Source organism: Microcaecilia unicolor, chromosome 6, assembly GCF_901765095.1.
Source record: "Microcaecilia unicolor chromosome 6, aMicUni1.1, whole genome shotgun sequence".
In the NCBI taxonomy this organism is placed as follows: Eukaryota; Metazoa; Chordata; class Amphibia; order Gymnophiona; family Siphonopidae; genus Microcaecilia; species Microcaecilia unicolor.
In genome coordinates this window covers 326,784,272-326,811,323 of record NC_044036.1, presented here as the reverse complement: position 1 = coordinate 326,811,323, position 27,052 = coordinate 326,784,272, and the positions used below count along the sequence as shown (strand labels likewise).

At 44.3% G+C, this 27,052-nt stretch overlaps 1 protein-coding gene across 1 annotated transcript in view; it reads left to right on the top strand.

Annotated features, from left to right (window-relative positions):
* The window catches only part of UTP6 (UTP6 small subunit processome component), a 38,406-nt gene extending 13,692 nt beyond the window's left edge, over nucleotides 1–24,714 (top strand). Inside the window, exons 8-19 of the mRNA XM_030208388.1 lie at nucleotides 30–107; nucleotides 710–791; nucleotides 1,395–1,476; nucleotides 1,609–1,790; nucleotides 4,131–4,210; nucleotides 4,546–4,623; nucleotides 10,070–10,249; nucleotides 17,893–17,973; nucleotides 19,499–19,608; nucleotides 20,770–20,836; nucleotides 20,939–21,011; nucleotides 23,152–24,714. Coding sequence (XP_030064248.1) covers nucleotides 30–107; nucleotides 710–791; nucleotides 1,395–1,476; nucleotides 1,609–1,790; nucleotides 4,131–4,210; nucleotides 4,546–4,623; nucleotides 10,070–10,249; nucleotides 17,893–17,973; nucleotides 19,499–19,608; nucleotides 20,770–20,836; nucleotides 20,939–21,011; nucleotides 23,152–23,309 — 1,251 coding nt within the window. The 3' untranslated portion in view covers nucleotides 23,310–24,714. The remainder of the gene's footprint in view (nucleotides 1–29; nucleotides 108–709; nucleotides 792–1,394; nucleotides 1,477–1,608; nucleotides 1,791–4,130; nucleotides 4,211–4,545; nucleotides 4,624–10,069; nucleotides 10,250–17,892; nucleotides 17,974–19,498; nucleotides 19,609–20,769; nucleotides 20,837–20,938; nucleotides 21,012–23,151) is intronic.
* The last annotated feature ends 2,338 nt before the right edge of the window (nucleotides 24,715–27,052 follow it).

Here is a 27,052-nt window from a genome sequence, read left to right as displayed (position 1 = left end):
AGAATCTCACTGTACCTTATCTGTCTCAGTTTTTTAGAATGGAGCTGATGCATGCTGAAAAGCAAAGGAAAGAAAAACAGGAATTAGAGCATGCAAAAATAGATGTGGTAAGACTTCTTTAGTTACTCCTCTCTCTCTCTCTCTTCATTTTTTATTACTACTACTACTTATCATTTCTATAGCGCTACTAGACGTATGCAGTGCTGTACACTTGAACATGAAGAGACAGTCTCTGCTCGACAGAGCTTACAATCTAATTAGGACAGACAAACAGGACAAATAAGGAATAAGAGTAGGAAGATTCTGTGTGGAATCCTAAAGAGTAACAAGATTCCGGAATCCCAAAGACTACTACTACTTATCATTTCTATAGCGCTACTAGACGTACGCAGCGCTGTACACTTGAACATGAAGAGACAGTCCCTGCTTGACAGAGCTTACAATCTAATTAGGACAGACAAACAGGACAAACAAGAGATAAGGGAATATTAAAGTGAGGATGATAAAATAAGGGTTCTGAACAAGTGAATAAGGGTTAGGAGTTAAAAGTAGAATCAAAAGGGTGGGCTTTTATTTACAGTGTATCTAATGCTTTTCCCAGATGTAATGGGAGTTTGTGCTCTCTAGGTACTTTGGCATGAATGCATAAATAATAATGATGCTGAAAAGGAAAAAAATAAGTTTTGTAAAAGCCGTTTGCTCTTCACAGGTTGAACTGGAGTATTCTGAGGAAATTCTCAACGGTCAGTTAGCTCGAATTATCTACAAAGATGCCGTGTTGAAGATCAAAGGTAAAGCATTCCTGTACGAGGTCTTGTTGTAGGAAGATAAACCACGGCTCTAAGATTTTGGGTCCTCTAGCTTTTCTCCCAGCCCAGGGATTTCTTTAGGGGAGGTAGCACTTTAAAACCCATTGTTTTGTTAGGATGCTTTAATTTTATTTCTGTAAACCACAGTAGCTAGACTAGAATTGTGGTTTATACATTTGAAAATAAATAAAATGAGCCTTCCCCCCCCTCCCCATCTCTTCGGTCTTTATAATTTTAGACCTTTTGCCATCTCATTGAGGTTGATATTTTATTGTACCCAGTGCGTTTTTTCTAGCAAAAAAGGTGCCGGTACTCAAATGCCAGGCCACCCGTCAGGGGTGGGGTGATCACTGAGGGACCCACCCCACAGTAGCCAGGCCCCCTGCAACCAGTCACAGAATCTACCACAAGGCAGAATTATTGTGTAGAGCCTGAGCTCTTTCATTAAAACTTGGGGACCGTGGGTCAATTTTAGCAGACACTGGAAAAGGTGCCGGTACTCAGTACCCCCAAGTACCCCCTCAAAAAAAGCCCTGATTGTACCTGTGCTGCTGTTGTAAAATAACTGTGTTTTTACATTCACAGGTGCTGAATTTCACTTGTCTCTTCTCTCCATTGTAAAATTATTCGACTTTGCTCAAGATTTGCAAAAAGAGATTCTCGAGGAGTAAGTTTTATTTTTTTTATTTTGTAGAAAGTGTGTCGTATGCCACAGCGTGATAAAAATTTCCCTCTGCTGAACTGTCTCGTGTATTGTTGACATCTGAGAGTAACTGAAATGTTCTACTTCCATACCCAGCCTAAAGATTCTCCACGCAGATGAACCTCTAACATGGGATTATATGGCACGCCGAGAGCTGGAGGTGGAGTCTCTGCCCTGTGCAGAATATTCTTCTAAGCTGACAAAGGCATCGGATCTGGCCAGGAAGGAGGACTGTTGCTGTGCTGTGTATGAGAAGGCCGTCAGTGCCGTTCCGACAGGTTGGAAGAATGGTCTGCCAGATTCTGTGATCAGCGAGTGGGCTTTAGTTATGGCCAGTTTGTATGTTTTGCAGATGCTCATCCTGTGAGAGTTGAGGCTTTAGTTTTGAGCACCTGTCTCTCTCATTTAACAGATAGTTAGATGTGTAAGCGTTGTGGATGTAGGCTTCTATTTTTTGTGTCCACATGAACAAAATTTGCCAAATAGTGAATAATTGCACAGTAAAAACCGTTACTCTTATTTATTTATTTATTTGGATTTTGCCCACACCTTTTTCAGTAGTAGCTCATGGTGAGTTACATTCAGGTACACTTGAGTATGTTGAATTTAGATATTTATATCCTTAGTTAAGTGAAATTAATATCATTTAAATTTTTTTTTTTTTTAATTTTTAGAAGTCTTTATTGAGCAAAAAGAATATAACACAGAACATTTATAACTCGGCTCATTACATCTTATCCCAAGTGAGCCCAACACAGCATTAAATAATATACATGGAATATCGTATGGTGTCATTGGCCCCACCGTAGTCACTTTGTGTACTTCATATTTTTAATCCAGTTTTATAATACCCTCTCCCACCCTCCTCCCTACCTCCCCTACTCCCGCCATCATTTAAAATTTTTTTTTAACATTTTAGTACATTGAAGAATGAATTGCATTCGGCTGTAGGAAGAGGATGGGGCTACTCCTGGCTCACCAGTAGCAGCTCAACCTTCTCCAGTGTGGGGAACGTATTGTACGCTGAGAAAGAGGAACTGGGTTCCCTGGCTTGTGCCAGTAGCCATTAGCATTTTTTAAAGAATTACACTGGGGCCGATTTTCAGACCATGAGAGTTAGACTGGTGACTGGCATCGAATATCCGGTTATCTTTGACAGGGCAGAATTTAACTGGCCAAGCTGATATTTAGCTCTAGCCAGTTAAGTTTAGACCAGCCAAAGATATTCTAGGGTTGCACATGGCCAGATAAGGCCACCAAACTTTGCCAGTCACATTGATAAAAATTGGTGGATAGCTGGTTATATTGCTCGATATAACCAGCTATCCACTAACCAGCAATATTCAGCGATACATGGCTGGCTATGTACCACTGAATATCAGTGGATAGCCGTTTTTTTTCTGCATTTAACCAGCCAGGTGCTGATCCTGGCCGGTCAAATGCCACTGAATATCGGGGGGGGGGGGGAGGGGGGGAGGAGAGAACAACAGTAAATAAGCTGCTAAATTTAATTCTTGCGTCCATTACATAGCTTCCCACTATTCCAGAATCTGTGGGATAGTTGTCCATCAACCAGCATGTAGCAATAGAGAGCTGAAAAATGGAGCTGAGACCTATTTCTCCAGCTCCTCAATATTTTCTATCTCCAGCAGGTGGATGGACACACTTTTCAGTCTCTGGTTCTGAGTGCTTTGCACCTGTTCCAGTTGGTCAGCTGGTCTCCAGTTGAGCTTTGTGGGTGGCTTGAGCCTGCAGAATCATATCTGGAGCTCTTCAGATTCCTGTGTCTGGTGCCCTTGAATTTACTTCTTCCTGCCCTTCATCTCTCCCCTGTTTCCTGTGGAAGTCTCCTGCAATAGCAGTTTAAAAATATGGTAACAACCCTTTTAATACCTGTAAGGCACAGTTCGTGCCAATTTCCCACCCATCCCATGCCTTGCAGTTGAAAGTAACCACACAGAAGTTAATGCGTTAGAACCTGTGTTAAAGGCGGTATATCAAATGATGAACTAAAAAAAAATTGATTCCAGTGCTTAACAATGGCGTGTAAAACTGAATCCTTCCCCTTCCAATTTACTGCTACTAATAAGTGTTAACATAGGGGGTAATGTTAAGTTATACTGTTGGTTATCTTTGTAACTAGATCCAGTACTGCTCACTCGCAGCCTCTTTCAAGCGCATCTGAGTCTGAAGTGTACACAAAGAACGGATATACTCGTGTGGCTTTTCACCTCTAAAGCAGGAGTTCTTAACCACTGGTGCCCCTGTCCCCAAGAGGTGTGGGAAGAGGTCAAATGGGATATAGAGAAGTCTGAAATTTATTGAAACTTCCTAGACAGAGTGAAGGGCACTTATTAGCACAGTTATTGGTGGTGTAACTCTCTACTGCTGTAATTTATCGACATGTTAGTGAACAGTTAGCAAGATCTATAGCTGTCGGTAGTCGCTAGTGGGCAAGTGGTTTAGCAAGGGGGGTGCAGGAACCAAAAACGTATAAGAACACCTTCTGTAAAGCATGAAGTTGCTTTGTCACCTTGACTGTTGGGGGCTATTCTCTGCCCAGGGACAAATATTTGATGTGATAAGCTTGACTTCTGGTTTTGTACTTGGTTTTGCAGGGGCCATGTGGAAATGTTATGTCACATTTTGCCTGGAGAGGTTTAAAAGGAAAACCAACAGCAAAGAGCTGAGAGAAAAGGTAAAATGTCCTTCGCATTAGGCATGGAAAGATATATTTAGAAAACACAGGCACCAGTCAGAAATGTTTAGGAGCCAGGAACATTTTTAAACCTTTTTTATCTTATATTTTTTCATCTTCTTGTTTTTAGAGTAGAGTTTTGCCCACAAAAGTGATTTTGAAAATTACTCTCTAGGTGATGAAGGTTCCAGGATTTTTTTCAACCTTCTATACGTTAAAAACTGTAAAGTACATATATACTTGCGCACAAGAAATGCAGAAAACGCTCTCTCTGAGGTTATGAAAAAGGCTACTAAGCAGTTGCTGACCTTGCACGAACTTTGAATCTTTTTCAGAGGCAGGAAAAGCTCTTGGCTGCTTTCCTTAGAGCGCATGAATCTACCTTGCTGGAAGAGGCCTTATATAAGCAGTGGGTGAGCACACTCTTTGTTGTGGAAATTTTGATTTGATTGACTTAAATATTCTGCCTCCCACCTATAGCATTAAAGTGAATTACAATAAAAAAAAATATTAGAAACAAGACAAAAACATCAGCATATACAACACTGCTTCTGACAGTAGAGTCGGACCCAATTCAAGCTCCATAAATTTCAGGAAAAAACCATGTGACCGATATTCAGCCGGTGACAGTGAGAGGTAACAGCAGCCATTTGCAAGGAGTGAGGGGGGGGGGGGCTTTGCTTCTGCTTCTAGTGACTCCCATGGACCACCAGGGACTTCAGGTTGATCTTGGGGGTGGGGGGTTTTAGGCAGTGCAAATAGGAGATAGGAGGCTGGGAAGGGAATGGGGGCGGGGGCTTTCTTTTTTTTTTTTTTCTTTTTTTTTTTAAACTTTATTTTAGTGTATAGACAACTTAGAAATACAATCTTTGACATCACTTTATACATCCTAGAGATATCCCCTTTCCCTTCCCTCCCCCCCCCCCCCCCCCCCCCTAGTCTCTTCATAGTTCTATGGATCTCTGTGGTGTATCTTCTTTTATACTTAATACTTCGGGCCCACAAAAAGGCCCGAGTTTGCCAAGTGATTTCATCTCCTTGGTATTATCAATTGCGGAGCATCTAAGTCAATTCCCGCTTGGGATCTCCAAAGCTTATATTTGTCCCATATTTTGGTAAACTGGAGCAGCTGATTGTTCTTCATCCCTATAAGCTTTGCCATTTGATACATATAGTCCATTTTATGTAAAACTTGGACAATTGGTGGAGCCAGCGATTGCTTCCAGGCGGCCGCCAGTGCAATCTTTGCCGCTCCTAAAAACATGGAAGCCAAACGGTGAAGAGGTGTCAGAAGTCCGGGAGGGCGAAATTGCAACAAGCAGTAGTCCATCGTTTGTGGATATTCTTTACCCAATATCTGTTTCAATAACTTAAGACATTCCTGCCAATACGGTTGTATCTTTGGACATGACCACCATATATGTTTCATATCCCCCCTCACTTGACATCCCCTCCAGCATTGATTCGAAGAGCCTGGAAACATTTTCGCTACTTTATGTGGGGTATAATACCATCGGTACAGGATCTTATATCCATTTTCTATCATGGAACTACTTACTGATCCCTTTAACAGAAAGCCTATCGCCTTTTCCCAACTCTTCAGTTCATGTGTAGCCCCTATATCTTGTTCCCATTTCTGTATGTATTGCTGGATTGGGGTTTTATATGAGAGTAGTGCCCCGTATATTCTTGACACACATCTTTTACGACTATTCCCTCCCATGGCCCGCTCTAATTCTGTTTCCTCCTTTTGTAGCTCCCCTTTGGCTTTTCGAAGAATATAATCTCTAATTCTAGTGTAGTATAACAGGTGATGTGCTGGGATATTAAATTCGTCTTGCAGCTCATTATATGAACGTATTGCCCCCTCTTCCCATATCTGGTCCAATTGTCTTAACCCTCTCTGTCTCCATTGCTTATATATTGTATCTCCCTCTTCCCATGAAAACCCCGGTGCCCCTTGTATATGCATTTTACGAAAATATATTCTCTGGCCAGAACATCTTAGCTAAGCAGGTTAATTTAGGACAGCTTTTGAGCTGTCCTAAATTAACCCCCGCTTAGCTGTGGAAATGCCGTTACTGAATATTGCCAGCACCCGCATAACTCCGGGCTCCTCCCTGACACCGCCCTCGGTACTGCCCCTGACCTGCCCACTTTTTTTTGGCAGTGGTCCAGAGGCATATTCAGCAGCATTGCCCTGCTTTAGTGCCACTGAATGGTGGGGGGGGTGGAGGGGGGTAGACAGTGACAGGCTTGGACAGGAGCCTCGCTTGCTTAAATCGCTTTAAATATCGGCCGGCATGTTTTTAACTTTTCCTTAAGAGAAATAAAAGATAATTTTGAGAACAGTAGTAGAGAGGCTTGAGTCCACAGATGGGAAAGATGGACACCAAAAGCAGACTAACATACAAGCAGAAGGATTTATTGTACAAACATAAATATTATCAGTACACAGCAGTGTTCTGTACTCTTGTGGTTCCTTAGCAGAACCAGATTTCAACATTTTGGCAGTTCTGAAGATTACAGCTAACCAATTTGAATCAACCCCTGATTGCTGCACTTAGAGGAGTGAAACAGGGCCATGTTGGGTCTTTAATGTATTTTTTTTCTTTATCTGTTTCACTAAGAAATATGAAATTTATCATATATAACAAAGAAATAATAAATTGAAGCTCAAGTCTACATGCTTGAGAGATTTGGTGATAATCAAGACGAAAAACCGTACCTAATACTAGTACATTTTAAGTGCTGGTCTATTTATCTAATTTCTACTAATCCCTACCTAATGGTACTGTACAGTCAATTTCTTTCTCACACAAGAAATTCTGTAAGTGATCAGGACCCAGAAACGTGTAATTATTATTCTGAAACATTATCGAACACTTGCAGGGGAACTTTAAAAATAAAAGTGTAGCCTCCCACTTCAAGGAGATGTGGTTTCAGCAAAAAAAAAAATACCGTTTACGCTTCACTTGTTTGGCCCACGCCACATCCGGGAAGATTTTCACTTTCTGACTGCAATATGAGGCATCTTTAGTTTTCAAAATAAGCTTGCAGAACCAAAAACTTGGTGACGTGTTTCAGACAACAACGTAGCACGGTGCGTAAATTCGTCCTGCGAAGTCTCAATAAGTTTAGTAAGATCAAACTCACTATCGGGTTCCAATACATGCAGTGGTTCTCCTTCAGCTTTCTGGGTAATGTTTCTCTGAGGTATATAATATAAATTTAGATATTTTAACAGAGTCAGCTGTAGAAAGGGGCAAGACCTTCAGATATTTATGAAGTAACGTTTCAGGAGACAAAAAACGAGTCGCAAGAAAATTAAGTATTCCGATTCTTGGCTTTATACGTAAAAGGATTTGCACGTCGCTTGCAGTGTTGCCACTTTAGGTTCCAAGCTTCCCAGGCACTTATAGCAAACTAATAAGCCAGAATCTAGATCACAAAACTTTTTTTTTTGTGGGCTGCACTGAATATTCACAAAACTGAGTAATAAAGCTCTTCAGCACAGACCAGTGGTTCCCAAACTTTTTCGGTTCACGGCACCCAAAGTGTCCAATCAATTTTTTGTGGCACCCCCCCCCGGTCACAGGTCTCCACCCTCCCAGCCATGCAGTTCTCTACTGCATCACCACCACACATTTTTTTCCCACTGTTCACCTTCACCTGGAGCAGCCCTGGGGGGGAGTTCCAGGGCTGCTGAGAGGGGGGGGGGGCAGGGGGGACAAGATTCCCTGGACCCGGCGCTGCTGTCCCCGGTCTCACCCGCCCACCCTCGGCTCCGTCGACAGCCCCTCTCCATCTGCCACCGGGCCCCCTGCATTCAAATCGATTCGGCAGTGCCTCACTTCCGTGTGAAAGCGCCGCGGCAGATCGTCTTCCTTTGGGCCTTCCCTCCCTGTGTCCCGCCCTTGTCTGATGTAACTTCCTGTTTCCGTGAGGGCGGGACAAGGAGGGAAGGCCCGAAGGGAGGCGATCTGCTGCTGCACTTTCACATGGAGGTGAGGTGCTTCTGAATCGATTTGAATGCAGGAGGGCCCGCTGGCAGATGGAGCGGGGCGGGTGGAGACTGGGGTCTGCGGCGCCAGTGGCCTTAGCGATTGGCGGGGGCGGCGGGGCCCCGGGTGCAGCCTGGGCCCGGCTCAATTTCTCGGCAGCCCTGGGTAACTCTTCTGCAATCTCCAGCTCCACTTTAGGCTCCCTGCCGCCGCTGCTGCTTCTTCTCTAGATGAGCAGCAACAGTGACTAAACAAGCTGCAGCTATGCGGGACCGGACTCTCCATACACGCGCTGCCAGCTGTGCCCCAGAACAGGAAGTGTTGTTCAAGGGGGGAGGAGTATCGGCTCGTGTGTGAAGAGTCCAGCCCCGTGTGGCTACAGCTGATTTTGCAGCCGCTGCTGCTCATTTAGAGAACCGGCAGGGATGGATTTGGGTGGCAGGGGGAGGGAGGTCAGTTTGGGAACTGCTGACATAGACTCTACCCGTCATCACTGACTTCCATACATCCACCAAAGTTATATCCACCGGAACCTGTTCCAACAATCCAGAATCCAAAACTGGGCATGGAACAGGTTCAGGTACCTTGATGCTGGAAATAGGTCCCAGAGGAGCCCTCCAAATTCAAGTGTTCCTCAACCACACCAGGGGAGCTAGACACCACTTGAGAAGACTTTCCCTCAGCATAGGCTTGAAAGGAGGACACCGGGGGGGGGGGGGGGGGGACGACACTTCCTGAGCAAGACGGCAGAGTGGAGGATTTTGCACCTAAAAGTCCAGAGTCTTTTCCTTGGGCACAAGTGTGCCGTTAGATCGAATTAAAAACAAATGGGGAAAAAGTTGCTCTCAATTCTCAGGAGAGTTCACAACAAACAGTCGTGCCACTTTGGGCTATGCCCCTGCGGCTGTGCTCCGCAACTGCTGCAGCAGTTTAAGGTATCCCAGCGAAGACCCTCCGATGTCCATGCCTGTGCTCATGGGTCACTCCTCAGACAGCACACGGGTATGCCAAGCTCCTGGGGCTTTGATTTTAATCTGATGATATTTGTGTTAGCACAGTAAAAACTAAATTCGGTATATGGTGCCCAAAAATTGGCCGCTAAGCACTTTTCTATAAACGGTGCTCAAAGTTGGGCGCCAATTATAGAATAGCATGTGGCGCTGGGATCCACACCCAATTTTTGGGTGCGAGGATTTACACCAACTGAAACCCGGTATAAATTCTCGTGCCTAAATTGAATTCAGATTTCTCTTAGTCGATAACACTGCGCAAATTCCAGGAAGTTCCCTGATTTCCCATGCCCCTACCGTGGCCTGCATCTCCTTCTTGGATCTGCGCATAAAATTTACACGTGGATCCCAGCGCCTAAAGATGCGTGTGTAAATTTTAAATTAATGCCAATTAGCGCCAGTAATTATTGGCGCTCAATTATCAGCCTAGAATACCTATTGTTGGGGGGGGGGGGGGGGGTAGGGCAGCGTGAAAAACTGCTTGGACACTAAGGACACCGCAAACCAAAACCGTTTGGGAACCAGTGCAGTAGTTTCAGCTGAGAAGAGTGGAACAAAGAAGCCGCAACACATTTGTTTCGAACTGATTTAAATACTTGAAGCTCTATATAAACACACATAAATGATTTATAATTTGTGATCTCTATAAGTAACCAGTGAAGATGAGTTCATGTCTTACTCCCTATGAAAAGCCATACCCTAGTATTCTGCTGCTTTTCTAGCCTCTAGTGTGCGACAAACCCTACAGACCATAGTCGATATGTAGTTTTCCGTGTGTGTGTAAGCTCTGCCCCCTGATTGCCACAAATTTCTCTCTGCTCACGGTTTTCAATGGTCCTCTCCAGGTTGAGGTGTTGCTGGAGTTAAACAAGCTGGAGACTGCGGCTGAGATCAGCACAGTGGCCACAGAGCGCTTCAGCCATTCCGTGGAAGTGTGGCAAATGAGACTTCAGGTGTTAATGAAGCTGAAGTCAGACGATGTTCCTCAGCGTTTTGAGGAAGCCTTTTGCCAGGTGAAAACAAAGGTCAGTTAAATGCAGATATTGGACATATTAATCAGTTTATGGTGCTCCCATATTGTTCATTATGGGGGGAGGGGGTGCAGTTCTATAAGTGCTGCATGGCGAGAGCCTATCCTGTAATGGCTTCTGGATGCCTGGTGATTTGAGAAGACCATACTGAGACGCCACCCTCCCCGCACCGGTTGCAGTGTGGTTGGAGGACTCCCGCTCAGCTTGGAGGGAACAGTGCCACCAGGAAACAACTTTGGTGTGAAGAGACAAAGAAGTAGAGAGAATAGAAGGAGCAAGATTGGGGGGGAGGGGGGATACTGATCTGCAGAAGCGTATGGTATTGGTTTTGAAAGGGTTACGTTTTCACCTTAGGTTAGAGGAGTAGCCTAGTGGTTAGTGCAATGGACTGTAAACCAAGGGACACAAGTTCAAATCCCACTCTAACTCTATTAATTTGGGGATCAGTAGCATGGAATCTTGTTACTCTTTGGGATTCTAGAATCTTGTTACTCTTTTTGGGATTCCGGAATCTTGCTACTCTTTGGGGTTCTACATGGAATCTTGTTACTCTTTGGGATTCTGTCAGGTACTTGTGACCTGGAATGGCCACTGTTGGAAGTAGGATACTAGGTTGGATGGACCATTGGTCTGACCCAGGATGGCTGTTCTTATGATTCGGTTATAAAATGCTATCATCACCCAGCATTGTCACACCTTACATTAACCCCCTCCCTCAGTTAAACCTACCATAGACCTGACATAACTGCGGTTGCATAAATGCGGCAAGGGCACACACAACTCAACGTAAAATAAATATGAAATGTTTCAATAATGTTGAAGTTTAACACTTTCTATAACTTAAACCAGAAATGTAATAATTGATGACATAAGAATTTGCCCTACACTCTCTAGCGGCTGTTCCCTTAGAAAAGGGTAAACTTTGTCCATTTCTGTTGCTTAAGAGATTTAGAGGGTCGTGCGTACTCTCAAGAACTAACAGCTTTGTGACGATTGTGTACGTATTTCAGTAGAATAGTGGCCCATATGTGCAGGGGTACCCAAATGCCACCTAAGCAGTATTCTGTAAATATGAGCACATATTTATATAGTGCCTATTTTAAAGGTCAGTGCACACGTGGGGCAGGGCATGGGCAAGATTTAGGCATCTCTGGAACGTAGACGGCATAAGTGCTTGCATCTGATGTGGAGGGGCGTTTTCAAAAGCATGTCCACGTCAGAATTGAGATGCCATGCTCATAATGTCCAAAAAGTCCATCTCGCAGCCATTTGTGAACAGGAAATACACCGGGCTTTCCCGTTTGAAAATACATGAGAATGTCCAAAATGAACAGCCATTTTAGAAACCATTTTAGGGAGTGGAGGAGTGGCCTAGTGGTTAGGGTGGTGGACTTTGGTCCTGAGGAACTGAGTTCGATTCCCACTTTAGGCACAGGCAGCTCCTTGTGACTCTGGGCAAGTCACTTAACCCTCCATTGCCCCATGTAAGCCGCATTGAGCCTGCCATGAGTGGGAAAGCACGGGGTACAAATGTAACAACCCCCCCCCCCTAAAAAAAACCCCAAAATGTCCAAATTATGAACGCCAAAAGGACATCTGTCTGGCAGCATTTTTACAGAAATGACCACACAGGTCCTTGCAGAGCACCCAGATTCATACCCCCCCCCCCCCCCCAAACTCTTATTTTAAATGTTGAACCTTCCAGGAACAGGGAAATAACCTAATGTACCTGTTCTGTTAGGCTTCTGTGGCTGGTGTCATGATTGTTGCAGTTGTCCGGGTCTTGCTGCGTCTAAGTGGAATGGCTGAAATGTCAGTTCCACTTGCTTTGTTCCAGTTATCCGGGTCTTGCTGCATCTATCGCCTACTCTATCTGACTACACCACCTCAATAGCCTTCGGGCTTGCAGGTGTCATAAATATTGAGGCTCAGTAGCTATATGCTGGTTTCTGGAGGACTCAATTTTAAGAAACAAAAAAAAAAAAAGCTGAAGTGGGAATTGAATCTCGGTCCTCTGGTTTACAGTCCACTGCACTGACCACTAGCCGCCGCCTTAGACCTGCTTTCATCTTCAGAATGCCCATATTACCCGATGCTGTCAGAGCCTGGTATTCCTTTCCGTTTCCACTTTCAGGGGAGAGGAAGGGGGAATAGCAACCACTGGGGGGATTCATGAGGGTTCATGCCTTTAATCCTGTCAATGAGCACTTTTTTGTACCTTGGATGTGACTGAAACAGGTCTAAATGAAAATGTCCTTTTTAGACAGGACATTTCTTCCCGTGTGATTATCCTGTTGGACATCCTAATTTTGGGCCCTCCCTAGTCCCACCCAAAACACGCCTCCTTGCTGTTTGGATAAACTGAAGTGTAGGACATCCAAATTCTGCCATTCAGGAATCATAAATTTGGAGGTTTTTGGCAGATGGATTCTTTTTGCCATGTTGAGACATCCATGTGCTTTGAAAATGAGACCTTTTAGTGTGTATTTCCTGGCCACAATCGTGGCTGATTTAACAGAAATGTACCGTTGATAATAAATCCTTGTATCTTCTTTGGAATTAAAGCCATTATTTTGGCATGGACATCAGAAGCGGGGCCCTCACTATCAAGGTGCTTTTGTACCAGAAGAGGTTGGACAGATGTGGGATTGTATCATTGGATACGGGACCAGGGATCCGGTTCCGTGAGATGTGGGAACCCCTTTGACTTACTCTACCTTCTCGTGCCAGGAGCTACCTGTTAAATATTTAAAGGGTGTGTTGGGGTGGGCGTTCTGGGGGGGGGGGGGGGGGGGAGGGAGAAGGATGGGGGCGGGGTATTAAGAAATTGTTTATGGAAATTTTCTAATTCTTGCTGATTGTCTAGAACCATTGTTATGTTTTGCTTGTATGTTGATGCGTATACAGTGCATTTTTTCTAGTGAAAAAAGTGCCGGTACTCAAATGCCAGGCCACCCTTCAGGGGTGGGGTGATCACTGAGGGTCCCACCCCACAATAGCCAGGCCCCCTGCAACCAGTCACAGAATCTATGACAAGGCAGAATTGGTGTGTAGAGCCTGAGCTCTTTCATTAAAACTTGGGGCCCATGGATCAGTTTTAGCAGACAATGGAAAAGGTGCTGGTACTCAGTACCCCCTCAAAAAAGGCCTGTGTGTATGGTTCTTGTATGCTTGATATTAAAAAAGATTTAAACATAAATCCTTGTATTTTGTACAGGAAGATGCCAGTTTGTTTATCAGTGGGTTAACACAGATCACATTGCTTTATCTGATTTGCAGTATCCTTTTTCTGTGCATGGATTTGCATGCAGTACACTTATTAACATTTGACAGTAACCGTGTTAACATGGACCCGGTGTCCAAACGTGAAAGCATTTATATGCGTGAAATATTTTAGTCCTACATTGGCTATTTTACCATTGTAGCTTAAATTATTTTTAAGGATGTATACGGCACAGTTTAACTTGTAGCTGCTGCTGTGCAAGGCATCTGTAAACATTTAGTACATGTCCTATAAATAGGGAGAGAACATTGCTTTCTCGGCTCTTCCTGGTGGTTGTTTGTTTTTCTGGAATTAAGTGAACTGAACATACAGTGCAGCTCCACGACTAGGCAGAAAACACCACTGCCTTTAGCCTGCTTGGTTAGTTCTTTCCAATCCCGTTTTAATTCTAACCCTCTTGTTTGTCCATTTTCACTAGATTGTATGGTCCAAGGAGCAGGCACTGTTTGGAGATTTAATATACCCCCCTTCTTATAATCAGAGCACTTAACAAATAAAATCAATACATAATGAAAAGAAGTCCAACTAATACAAGAAAAGAGAAAATAGATAGGGTTGTATAGGCAAAGTGGAGAGACAGCACTGTGCAGTGCAGATGGTCACAATAAGGGACCTTAGTCTTCAAAGTAAGCTGTGTGTTAAATAGCTTGATTTTATACATAGTAACGTAGTTTTTGGAAAACCTAAATACGAAAGTGCGAAGCCCCTAAGAGAGAAACTGCACTGGCTCCCGCTCAAGGAACGAATTGAGTTCAAGATCTGCACAACCGTTCACAAAATCATCCACGCAGATGCCCCACTCTATATGTTAAACCTAGTGGACTTACCGCCCAGAAACGCCAAAAGATCGGCCCGCAAATTCCTCAATCTGAACTTCCCCAGCTGTAAAGGAATTAAATACAAACAGTCATATGCCACTACTTTTGCGTACAAAAGCACACAGATATGGAACGCACTACCCATGACCCTGAAAACCATGGACAATCTAACCAACTTTCGCAAATCGTTGAAGACACATCTCTTCAACAAAGCCTACAAAAGACATCCTTAATGAAACAAATCATTCCTTAAACCACTCAGGTTCATCAAAAACACCTCTCACATGACCTTACCCAACACCTTCCCATCTAAATCCTCATCTACCTTCAGCCTACTATCGATTGTATTTAAGATCATGTAATGACTACATTATAATAACACTCTGTAAGCCACATTGAGCCTGCAAAAAGGTGGGAAAATGTGGGGTACAAATGCAATAAATAAATAAACGTAGTAGATGATGGCAGATAAAAGACCCGTATGGTCCATCCAGTCTGCCCAACAAGATAAACTCGTAGCTTAAGGTACGATGTGATACCTGATCTTGGATTTGGTCTTGCCATTTCCAGGGCACAGACCATAGAAGTCTGCCCGGCACTGTCCTTGTTCTCCAACTTCTCAAGTTGTCTTCGAAGCTGCACTCCCGCCCATCCAAATCTGTCCAACCATGATCAGGACACGGACTGTAGAAGGGTGCCCAGCACTGGCTTTGCTTCCCATATACTCATTTAGTGCCAGTGAGTTTCATGTTTATCACCTGCTGGTGAACTTGATGCATATAAAAAAGTGGCTTGCATCGGAACAGGGCAAAGATGGACCCAGACTTTATTCAGCCACTAAACATACCAGTCATACCTATATTCGGCAGTGACACTGAAATATATGAGTAAAGTTAAATGGTGCCAGCAATAACTTTTAAACGCTGCCCAATGTGATCAACAAAGCATACAGGAAGTATGTTTGTCAGCAAAAGGATTTAAAGATGTGCTGTTCTGAATTCATCAAACAAAAGAAAAGGAGTGAGGCGGATCCAAAGAGGATGTCAAAATAAAAATCTTTATTACGAAAATCGTAAAAATGATCCCTAATAAAGGCTTTTATTTTGACATTCTCTTTGGATCCGCCTCACTCCTTTCTTTTGTTGTTCACGTTTGCTTGAGGTTTTTCCTCCTTTTTTTTTTACCCTGTTCTGAATTGATAACACATGGTGGAGAGGGACTAATTGATCCATCCATCTGCCCAGTTGTCTTCCTGTCTGCATTTGTATCCCTTTGGCTAGGTATAGCTTCACCTCCCATGCCCTCTTGTTCCCCGATAAGGGTTAGATTTAATAAACAGCGTCCAAAGTTAGGTGCCAGGATGATCCACGCTAAGCTAGTAAAGGGGGCTCTGCGCAAAGTGTCCTTTATAGAATACTAGTGGAACCATGCTCGTTTCCTTAACAATGAAATGGGCCCTGGGTAGGCTGTCCTGTAAGCTTTTTTTTTTTTTTTTCTCTCTCTCCCCTCCTCTTCCCTTCCTCCCCTCGATTTGTACCTGAACATTCTCTGGCTGGCTGGCGCTGGCTTCTGTTCCGTTCGTAACATACATAGTAACATAGATGACGGCAGAGAAAGACCTGTACGGTCCATCCAGTCATGTGCTGCTTTATGTGTATACCTGACTTTGATTTGTATCTGCCATTTTCAGGGCACAGACTGTAGAAGTCTGCCCAGCACTAGCCCCGCCACCCAATCCCTCCTGACGCCAACTCGCCTCCAGCGTTCCCTTCCCTCTCATTGTTCCGCCCTCTGATGTCATTACGTTTTGATGCGAGGGCGGGCCAATGAGTGGGAATGGATGTTACGAACCCAGGCATCCAGACGTAGAACTTTGGAGGTGCAAATTATTACATAGGACTAGCTTAGCACGCATTTCGTGCCTAACTTTGGGTGTGACTATTTACACCGTGCCAAACGCTAGTGTAAATGCTGGCACCCAACTGATAGCTGTTAGGAGCACAAGTGCAGGTATTCTGTTACATCGGACCTAATTTCTGGGACCGCCCCTGAGCTGCCCATGGCCACGCCCCCTTTATAGTTTGCACACTGTGACATGTAGGTGCATGTTATAGAATAGGGTGTAGGGTAGATCCACATGTAACTCTGGTCCACAAAATTATATATGGCGTAGTTGCAGCAAACATGATAGACCTTATAGATCTACCAATAAGAAACAGAATCGGATCGTCACGATCTAAACCTACACTACCCAAATTGCAAAGAAATACAAAACAACTTACGTATCCGGCTTCTGCTACATAAGCGCACAGCTATGGAATGGCCTCCCAAATATGGAGTCCAGGTGTGCGGATGTTATAATGCCGTTGTATCGCTCCATGGTGCGACCGCACCTGGAGTATTGTGTTCAGTACTGGTCTCCGTATCTCAAAAAAGATATAGTAGAATTGGAAAAGGTACAGCGAAGGGCGACGAAAATGATAGTGGGGATGGGACGACTTTCCTATGAAGAGAGGCTGAGAAGGCTAGGGCTTTTCAGCTTGGAGAAGAGACGGCTGAGGGGAGATATGATAGAAGTGTATAAAATAATGAGTGGAATGGATCGGGTGGATGTGAAGCGACTGTTCACGCTATCCAAAAATACTAGGACTAGAGGGCATGAGTTGAAGCTACAGTGTGGTAAATTTAAAACGAATCGGAGAAAATATTTCTTCACCCAACGTGTAATTAGACTCTGGAATTCGTTGCCGGAGAACGTGGTACGGGCGGTTAGCTTGACGGAGTTTAAAAAGGGGTTAGATAGATTCCTAAAGGACAAGTCCATAGACCGCTATTAAATGGACTTGGAAAAATTCCGCATTTTTAGGTATAACTTGTCTGGAATGTTTTTACGTTTGGGGAGCGTGCCAGGTGCCCTTGACCTGGATTGGCCACTGTCGGTGACAGGATGCTGGGCTAGATGGACCTTTGGTCTTTCCCAGTATGGCACTACTTATGTACTTATATGTACTTAAAAGCTGTGAAATCAATCCATGACCACCTGAACTTCAGGAAATCACTAAAAAACAACCTCTTCACCCAGCAACACAGCATGACTAATGATCGTACTGGACAACACACAATCTTCATCCCTTCCGACCCTCCACATATACCTCATTCGACCACTATACAACCTTATATTTGTTATCAACTGACTGGGCAAATGCCTCGACGGTACTATGTAAGCCACATTGAGCCTGCAAATAGGTGGGAAAATGTGGGGTACAAATGTAACAAATAAAAAAATTACTGCCGATTAAGTGCTTAATTCCAATAATTGAGGTAGTTCCTAATTGACTAGTTTAGTTTATGTACGGCTCTGGGATCCATGGCCAAATCTGGGCCGCCTATACAGAATCCTGGGTAAATGTCTAATTTGCATGTGACCCCTTGCATTTAAAGTCACCGCTTGTGGACTTGCGCTGATGGCATTCACCTATATTTGCTGGGGTTAAATTGAGCAATGGCCTTTTTTCTTTCATACAAATCCTGTGCAGGATACGCTCCCTTTATGGATTCTATGGGTGGAATGGAGCGAAGGAGTAAACGGTGTGACTGTTACCGAAGAACTTTTTCAGGTACCTGACTTCGCTGCTTCTGCCTTTTTACATTTATTTATTTATTTAGTAATACTGCTGGGGACTATTTGCATGTAATTTGCAGTCTGTACTACACTGTTGTGTAGGAGCAGCAACTGTCTTAACTGGAGCTCAGAAGCTTAGCCGAAATTGGGGGGAAGAGGGGCTGGTGGTTGGGAGGCGAAGATAGTGCTGGGCAGACTTATACGGTCTGTGCCAGAGCTGGTGGTGGGAGGCGGGGCTAGTGCTGGGCAGACTTATACGGTCTGTGCCAGAGCCGGTGGTGGGAGGCGGGGCTGGTGCTGGGCAGACTTATACGGTCTGTGCCAGAGCCGGTGGTGGGAGGCGGGGCTGGTGGTTTTCAGGAGGGGATAGTGCTGGGCAGACTTACACGGTCTGTGCCAGAGCCGGTGGTGGGAGGCAGGGCTGGTGGTTGGGAGGAGGGGATAGTGCTGGGCAGACTTATACGGTCTGTGCCCTGAAAAAGACCGGTACAAATCATGGTAAGGTATACACAAAAAGTAGCACATATGAGTTTATCTTGTTGGGCAGACTGGATGGCCCGTGCAGGTCTTTTTCTGCCGTCATCTACTATGTTACTATGAGCTTATCAGCAACTCATTTTCTTGTAAAGTGACAGAATGAACTAGTCTTGCTTTTGTTTTGTAGTTCTGACTCCCCTCCCCCCCTTAATATTTTGTCGTATTGTAAAAATGATTTGCAGCATCTTCTACTAAACATATATAGCTATCTTGTACTCTGAAATAAGAGCTGCGGCCCATTCACTTGGATCATCCTAATTCTGCAGATTATTGTAGTTCCAGCCTTGTACATGTGTGCATACATTATCTGGAGAACATAACATACATAGTAACATAGTAGGTGACGGCAGAAAAAGACCTGTACGGTCCATCCAGTCTGCCCAACAAGATAAACTCATATGCGCTACTTTCTATGTATACCTGACCTTGATTTGTATCTACCATTTTCAGGGCACAGACCGTATAAGTCTGCCCAGCACTATCCCTGCCTCCCAACCACCAGCCCTGCCTCCCACCACCGGCTCTGGCACAGACCGTGTAAGTCTGCCCAGCACCAGCCCCGCCTCCCACCACCGGCTCTGGCACAGACCGTATAAGTCTGCCCAGCACTATCCCTGCCTCCCAACCACCGGCGCTGCCACCCAATCTCCGCTAAGCTTCTGAGGATCCAAAGGGACGTCAATTCACTCTACACTGAACCTTCTTTAAATTTCTTGTCACCGACGGGCTCCTTTCTCTCTGTCCCTGATTATACTTTAATGAATTATTCTTTTAGCTCTTTTCTTGTGATAATGAGACACCTCCACTGTCTATGCAAGACTTTTAAGGAGGTCTTTTAGGCCAGCATGGAAAAAGTGAAATTTGAACGTACCTTTTAATTTCCTTTCCTTGAGGAATGCACAGTTCACAATCCATTAGTGGGTTAAGTATTTTCCTGGTTTTGTTTTCTAATTGTAATGATAGTTTGGTTTTTTAACTTGCAGAGATCCATACTCTCTACAAATCGAGCTGTGTCGGTAACCATGAAAGAAAAATACCTAGATTGGGCCTACAGAACCGGTGGTTACAAAAAAGCTAAACGAGTCTTTGCAAGGTTATCATTTTCATCCTGATTTCTCTCCTACTTTAAACCCTTGTCTTTCCTCTTTTATCCAAATGACTTGGCTTCCCTTGATGAATGAGGGGCTACAGGGATAGTTTTCCTTGAAGCTTGAACACCCCCCCCCCCCCCCGTGCTACTTATTTGCCAACAGAGGGTCACCACAGTTAGTGGCCGGCCTTCTGACCCTTTCTCCCCAGATCTTGAGCACATCATCTCTATAATATGGCTGAGTCTCATTGACCCTACATAAATTGAGATTCATGAACGTGGACGTCCCTACCTGAACATAGTAACATAGTAGATGACGGCAGAAAAAGACCGGCACGGTCCATCCAGTCTGCCCAACAAGATAAACTCATATGTGCTACTTTTTGTGTATACCCTACCTTGATTTGTACCTGTCCTTTTCAGGGCACAGACCATATAAGTCTGCCCAGCACTATCCCCGCCTCCCAACCACCAGTCCCGCCTCCCACCACCGGCTCTGGCAGAGACCGTATAAGTCTGCCCAGCACTATCCCCGCCTCCCAACCCCGCCTCCCAACCACCAGCTGTGGCACCGACCGTATAAGTCTGCCCAGCACTATCCCCGCCTCCCACCACCGGCTCTGGCACAGACCGTATAAGTCTGCCCAGCACTATCCCCGCCTCCCAACCACCAGCTGTGGCACAGACTGTATAAGTCTGCCCAGCACTATCCCCGCCTCCCAACCACCAGCCCCTCCTCCCACCACCGGATCTGGCACAGACCGTATAAGTCTGCCCAGCACTATCCCCGCCTCCCAACCACCAGTCCCGCCTCCCACCACCGGCTCTGGCAGAGACCGTATAAGTCTGCCCAGCACTATCCCCGCCTCCCACCACCGGCTCTGGCACAGACCGTGTAAGTCTGCCCAGCACCATTCCCGCCTCCCGCCACCGGCTCTGCCACCCAATCTCGGCTAAGCTCCTTAGGATCCATTCCTTCTGAACAGGATTCCTTTATGAACGTCACAGCTAACCTTAACTGGACTTCAAGGGTTCTGTTGACCCTTTTAAAAATCCATCGTCATTCTTCTACCGCTGCTTTGACCTTTTTAAAACCCATCCATTTTTATTATTTGCTGGAGTTGTGGCACACATGTACTGTTTCTCCTTTTTTTCCTTTTGTAGTCTGCATGAAAATCGCCCATTTTCACTTGAATTTTTCAAGATGATGATCCAGATTGAAAAGGAGCAAGTGAGTACTGTAGGATGTAGGTCTGAGTCAGTTTGCTATGGCTCAATACCTTACTGTATTGTTCCTCAGTTGCTTGTTTTAATGAGCATCTTTCTGTTGCAGGAAGCCAGCAAAATGCTGAATCTGAGGGAATTCTATGAACGTGCTGTGAGAGAGTTTGGCTCTACAGATCCTGGTATAAAATATGTCTTCATCTGTTCATGCTATCTAGAGCAGATCTGCACTACTTTTGAACTTAATTATCACAAAGGGAAATTATGTTTTCAGTTCCTGGAGTAGACAGAGCTGAAGTAGAATGTCTAACAAATGCCAGAGATTAAAATTTCTAGATAGCTCACACTACAGTGGGACTTCACTGGGCTCTTTGACTCTTCTACATGCTGTAAGAGAGAACCAGCTTACTCTGGGGTCCTTTTACTAAGGTGCGCTGAAAAATGGCCTGCGGTAATGTAGGCGTGGGCAGAATCATTTTTCAGCGTACCTGTAAAAAAAATGCCTTTAAAAAAAAAAATAATTTCTGAAAATGGATGTGTGGGAAAATGAAAATTGCCGTGCGTCCATTTTGGGTCTGAGACCATTTCCACCAGCCATTGACCTAGCGGTAAAGTCTCACGTAATCGGGCGGTAATGACCGCGTGTCAAATGCCACTTGGTGTGCGTCCGAAAATAATGATTTTTTGGACGCATGTATCGGACGTGTGCCAAAAATGAAATTACTCCAAGACCTATGCAGTAGCCTAGTGGTAACTCCCATTTTGGCGCGCGTAGTCGCTTACACGGCTTAGTAAAAGGGCCCCTCTGTTTTAGTACTTTAAGGGGTCCTTTTACTAAGGTGCACTGAAAATGGCTTGTGGTGGTGTAGGCGCGGGTTTTGGGCGCGCGCCAATCCATTTTTCAGAGCGCCCGTAAAAAAGGCCTTTTTTTATATTTTTGCTGAAAATGGACGTGCGGCAAAATTTGTAGTTGACGTGCGCCAGAAACGAAATTACCGCAAGGGCCCCACGGTAGCCGTGCGGTAACTCCATTTTGGTGCATGTTGGGCGCTTGTAGGTGCTTACACAGCTTAGTAAAAGGGTCCCTAAAAAAAAAAAAAATCTGATGCAGTGCAGGAGTTATGTTTACAGGCCGTTACCAGTTTTTTGTTTTTTTTTTTACATATCTTTATTAATACATGAAGACAAATGCAACAACAAATTGCCATATGGAACACTTAGAATCAGTACCCCTCTGTATAACAAAATCAAGCAATGCCTCTCCAGTGCCCACTAGCGGGGATGCACCATCTCCATGAATTTTTCTTTTATACCCCCCCATAATCCCTCCTTTCTCTCTTCTACTTCCAGTTTTAACCAGGGGCGTATCTGAGGTTCGGCGGTAGGGGGGGACAGGGGCTAGAGTGAGGGGGCACATTATAACTCCCCCCCACCGCCGTTAACCCTCCCCCACTGCCGTTAACCCGCCTACCGCCAACCCTTTCCCCGCCTACCGCGGTCACCTACCCCCCGAGGTCCGCTCCTGCCGGTTTTTTAAAATATTACTTCAGCTGGCGGGGGACCCCAACCCCCGCCAGCCCAGCCGAGGTCTTTAACGTCTTCATCCTTCCTCGTGCTGTTAAACCTGCAATGCATCCTTCCAGTTGGACGGAGTTTGACGTCGCAGCACGTTGACGTCCTGCACGTACAACGTGCTCCAACGTCAAACTCCGTCCAACTGGAAGGATGCATTGCAGGAACAGCACGAGCATGAAGAAGTTAAAGACTACGGCTGGGCTGGCGGGGGTTGGGGTCCCCCGCCAGCTGAAGTAATATTTTAAAAAACCGGCAGGAGCAGACCTCGGGGGTAGGTGACCGCGGTAGGCGGGGAAAGGGTTGGCGGTAGGCGGGGGAGGGTTAACGGCGGTAGGGGGGCCCAGGCCCCTGTGGCCCCACGCAGATACGCCCCTGGTTTTTAACTATTAGGTAATCTGTAAAATCCCCACTTTTGTCTTTAGAAACATGCTAGTAATACACAGCAAAAAAATTCTGACTTAGAAACCTTAGCACAACTCTCACATTTAGCAGGTAGAGGGCAGTGTCTTCAGATTGGTTTGTTTTGTGCATACCTTGACAAGCAGTGAACCTCACTCCTAAACCCAGGGTATATTGGAGTATAATTTCAGTCTCTCAAATGTGTTTTGCTAAAGAGAGCTTCCTTTTGGAATTTGTAAGTTGCACCATGTCTAGGTCGGTTCTCTGGGTGTGCTTGAAATTAATCAGCCTCTCACTATGACGGGGAATATAACTGTATCTTTTCTGTTTTTCACCTTTTGTGCACAGACCTTTGGTTGGCGTACATTAAAGAGGAGCTTAGCCATCAGCAAGGGAAGCCAGAAAATTGCGGTCAGATCCATTGGAGGGCTTTGAAGATGCTGCAGGGCGAACAAGTGGAAGAGTTTGTATCGAAATACGCTTTGCTGCAAACTAGAGAGTCATAGAGAAAAGGACCTTCAGCACTGTTTATTTTCTGAACCTTTATTTTTCACATCGTTTTCAGAGTTAATATTTTGGGCTTTTATACATTGTTTAACAACTCAGCCTAAAGCAGAATTGGTATACCAGGTTCCGGTATAAATCATGTACTGTGTGCGTGATACACCAGCTTCTCAAAAAGCTGCTTCCTGACGGCACCAGTGACTGGAAAGATTCTGTGGATGGAAGTAGAGAACTGTATTACAATGGTCACGGCCGTTGTTTGATAAGATTTTGGTCCTGTTGAATGACGTGAGACCGTGAACCAGTGAGTTTCCTGTAGATTTGATTAAATTTGATGTATTGAGCAGAAGGGTGATTATTTGCTGGCTTAGAAGCAAGCTAAAATATTATGGTTGTGTTATTTTATATTTTCATTTAATATATTTATAATTTAAAAAAATTGGAAACCATGCCTAGTGCTATCTGATTGGTCTTGCTGGACACCTGCCTGAACTGAAATGTCATATCTTCTCTTCGTGTCCTGGCTGCAGTCCTTTTCTGCTTGCCAGTGATCAGGGCTTCTAAGCAGACATAAAGCATCCCATCCTGAACGATAAAGATTTGCTAATGTGGCAGTGCATAGACTGCAGTGCAGGCATTATATGATTATCACCTACCTTCATAAACTAGTCTGGAAGTCAATGCAGTGATCCACAAGGTACAGCCTGTACCTTGCACCCCCCCCCCCCACCCCAAGCTGCCTGTTCTTAACAGTGGCAAACCTTCAAAAGTACTTGGAGACAATGACTACATTTTGAACGCAGGAGCTGAAGACTACTGGAGGCGGTCTACAAAACTAAGTACTTTTATTACAAGATGCAAAAGTCCAAAATCAAGTAGTATGCAGGTAGGGGATATTAAAACCCCCAAATCCTTGATTTCCCCTGTAAGGATGCTCTTCTGCATAATCCAAGGTTTATTGGAATGTATGGATTTAGCCATTCACAACAATTACTGTGAAAAACGGTTGATCTAGCTTCTCTGAGAATATACAAATTCTATTAAAATAAAATAACTGTAAGTGGTAAAATATTTCCAGTTACCAATATGGGGCTGAAATTTAAGCCTCAGGGTTTACTCTGTATTAGTAAAAAAAACTATTTTGACTGTGATGGATAACTTTTTAAGTGGAAAGGATGCTTTCCCAGCATGCCATAGCAGATAATCTGCAGCAAGACATTTGATAATGGAGATCTTTATAAGAAGCTCATAAAAAATGTGTTGCCTGATTTAGCAGGTGCATTGTTACGTGTTTGGGTTGTGAGCTGAACTAGGGGTGACCCTAGGAAGCAGAGAGCTTTTATTATACAACCTGATGTCTGTTTCTGTGGCATTTGAATTTTTAAAATAAAAACCCCAAAGACATTTTTTGACTCTTGTTTTAGAATGGCTCTCCTGTCTTCTACAGCCCTTCCTGCAATAGAAGATGTCTTCTTGGAAGAGGTGCTGGTAGCAGGAATGTAGCAAATTTTGCTAGTTATGGCCAGTATGGTTGCTTGGTTTTCTGAAAAATCAAAATATTGTCATCTGTGTCACTCAAACATAAATAACAGTCCAGTTCATTTACAGGCTTCAAGCAGAAAATGACACGGGGACAAAGTTTGTCGTCCCATGGAATCTGTCCCCGTGTCATTGTCTGGTTCTAGGTTACCTTGCTACTGGGTATATACTTGAGATTTGATGGAATTCTTTAATATGTAAACCGCTTTGGTTGTACAACAGAAAGGCGGTATATCAAATGCATGACCCACTCCTACTGTTCCAGGGTTACACTTTGCATAAACACATTGTTTTTCAGTCACATGGCTACTTGGTCAAGTTAATAGGATAGCCTGTGCTACAGGTATCTTTTCTAGCCTTCTCACAGAAGAGAGGAGAACAAGATTCCAAAAAAAAAAAAAATCTGCTCAGCTATGCCTCCTGCTGCCAAAAATACTTCCCCTATTCTACATTCACGTTTGTTTTCTTTCAGAAAAATCAGCAAATAGGTGCACTGATAGTGAGAAAGGGCTGCACATGAACAGTTTAATTCCGGTGGAGGTGGCATCATGCTGCTGATAAGGAGAACCCCCTCCCCCCCCCCCCAAAAAAAAAACAAAACCAAACAACCCCCCCCCCCCCCCAAGGGTTCTCTTCCATTGCAGCTTTCACTCACCTTTACAGACACTCAATTCTTCTCACATTTATCCGCTGTGCTAGCGAGGCCTTTAAGTTGTCAGCCTGCTGGGGTGGGGGGATGGGAGCTTTGTCTGACACGTTACCATCAAGCTTACCACCACCACTCTCGTACCAGAAACATAGGCTCCAGGGCAAGAGATGTCAAACCTTCATGAATATGCACATTTTCCATTGTAAATCTCTCTCGTGAATTTATTAGAGAACCATCCAGGAAGAAATTTAAGACAGCACTTAAGACCTTGCTCTTAAGCGACCCTCTTTCTTCATTTTTGATGAATGCTGGTGGCATTGGCTTACAACTTCTCCTTATTGTTTCTTTCTGTTAATCTACCAATCATTGTTTTAGGTGATTTACTGCCTTGCTGTTCAAATTCCCTTTCCTCCCGTGTGTGGTTTATTGTCAGTTAGGTTTTGTTGTTCCATTTATCTAATTCTGGTACCTGTAAACTGCTGTGCTTTTTGCAAATGGCAGTACAACAATAAATAAATAAAATATCCCGATCTTCAGGACTGCAGGCTGAAACCCTTTTGCATACACATTTCTCCACTATGTCAAGGCAGCAGATGGGAGAAGATGAGAAGTATAACCTGTTACCTTAATGTCATACAAAGCTGGAGATAAAACAGCGTCATCAGCATTTCAAGAATAGGAAGTTGGATAAGACAGATAACTCAAGAATGCACAATGTCCAAATCTAAATATTCTGGCTAATGACATGACTATTAAATGTCAAATTTGGCTTTCTTCTAAATGTTGGCTTATGAATTTAAGCTGGTCATTAAAGCTTATCTAAAAAAAAAACAAAAAAAAAACCACCGCTTTTTAATGCTGGATATTAATTACTTCTGCTACATTTGTATTCTATTTTGATAAATATTGAAGACGACATGTTGCATGAAACAGAGAAACAAACAGAAAATGACAACATCCCTACCTTCCTCTCTCCCTTAGAGATTCTATGTGCTGGTCCCATGCTTTCTTGAATTCAGATACAATCGACATCTTCACTGGGAGACTATCCCATGCATCCATTACCTTTTCCATGAGGATTTATTTCTTTATATTTATTTTTATTACAGTTGTACCCCACGCTTTCCCACTCATAGCAGGTTCAATGCGGCTTACATATTATATACAGGTACTTATTTGTACCTGGGGCAATGGAGGGTTAAGTGACTTGCCCAGAGTCACAAAGGAGCTGCCTGTGCCTGTAGTGGGCATCGAACCCAGATCCCCAGGACCGAAGTCCACCACTCTAACCACTAGGCCACTCCTCACTCTGTCTATCCCCTTTCACCTTCATCCTATACCCCCTGATTCCAGAGCTTCCTTTCAATTGAAAGAGACTTGCCTCCTGTGCATTTGTCTCTATCGTGTTTCCCCTCTCCTGCCTTTTTTCCAAAGTATACATAATGAGATTTTTAAGTCTGTCCCCATATGCTTTATGATGAAGACCACTGACCATTTCAGTAGCTGCTGTCTGGACTGACTCCACCTTTTTTTTTTTTTTTAATTTCAGAAGATAGC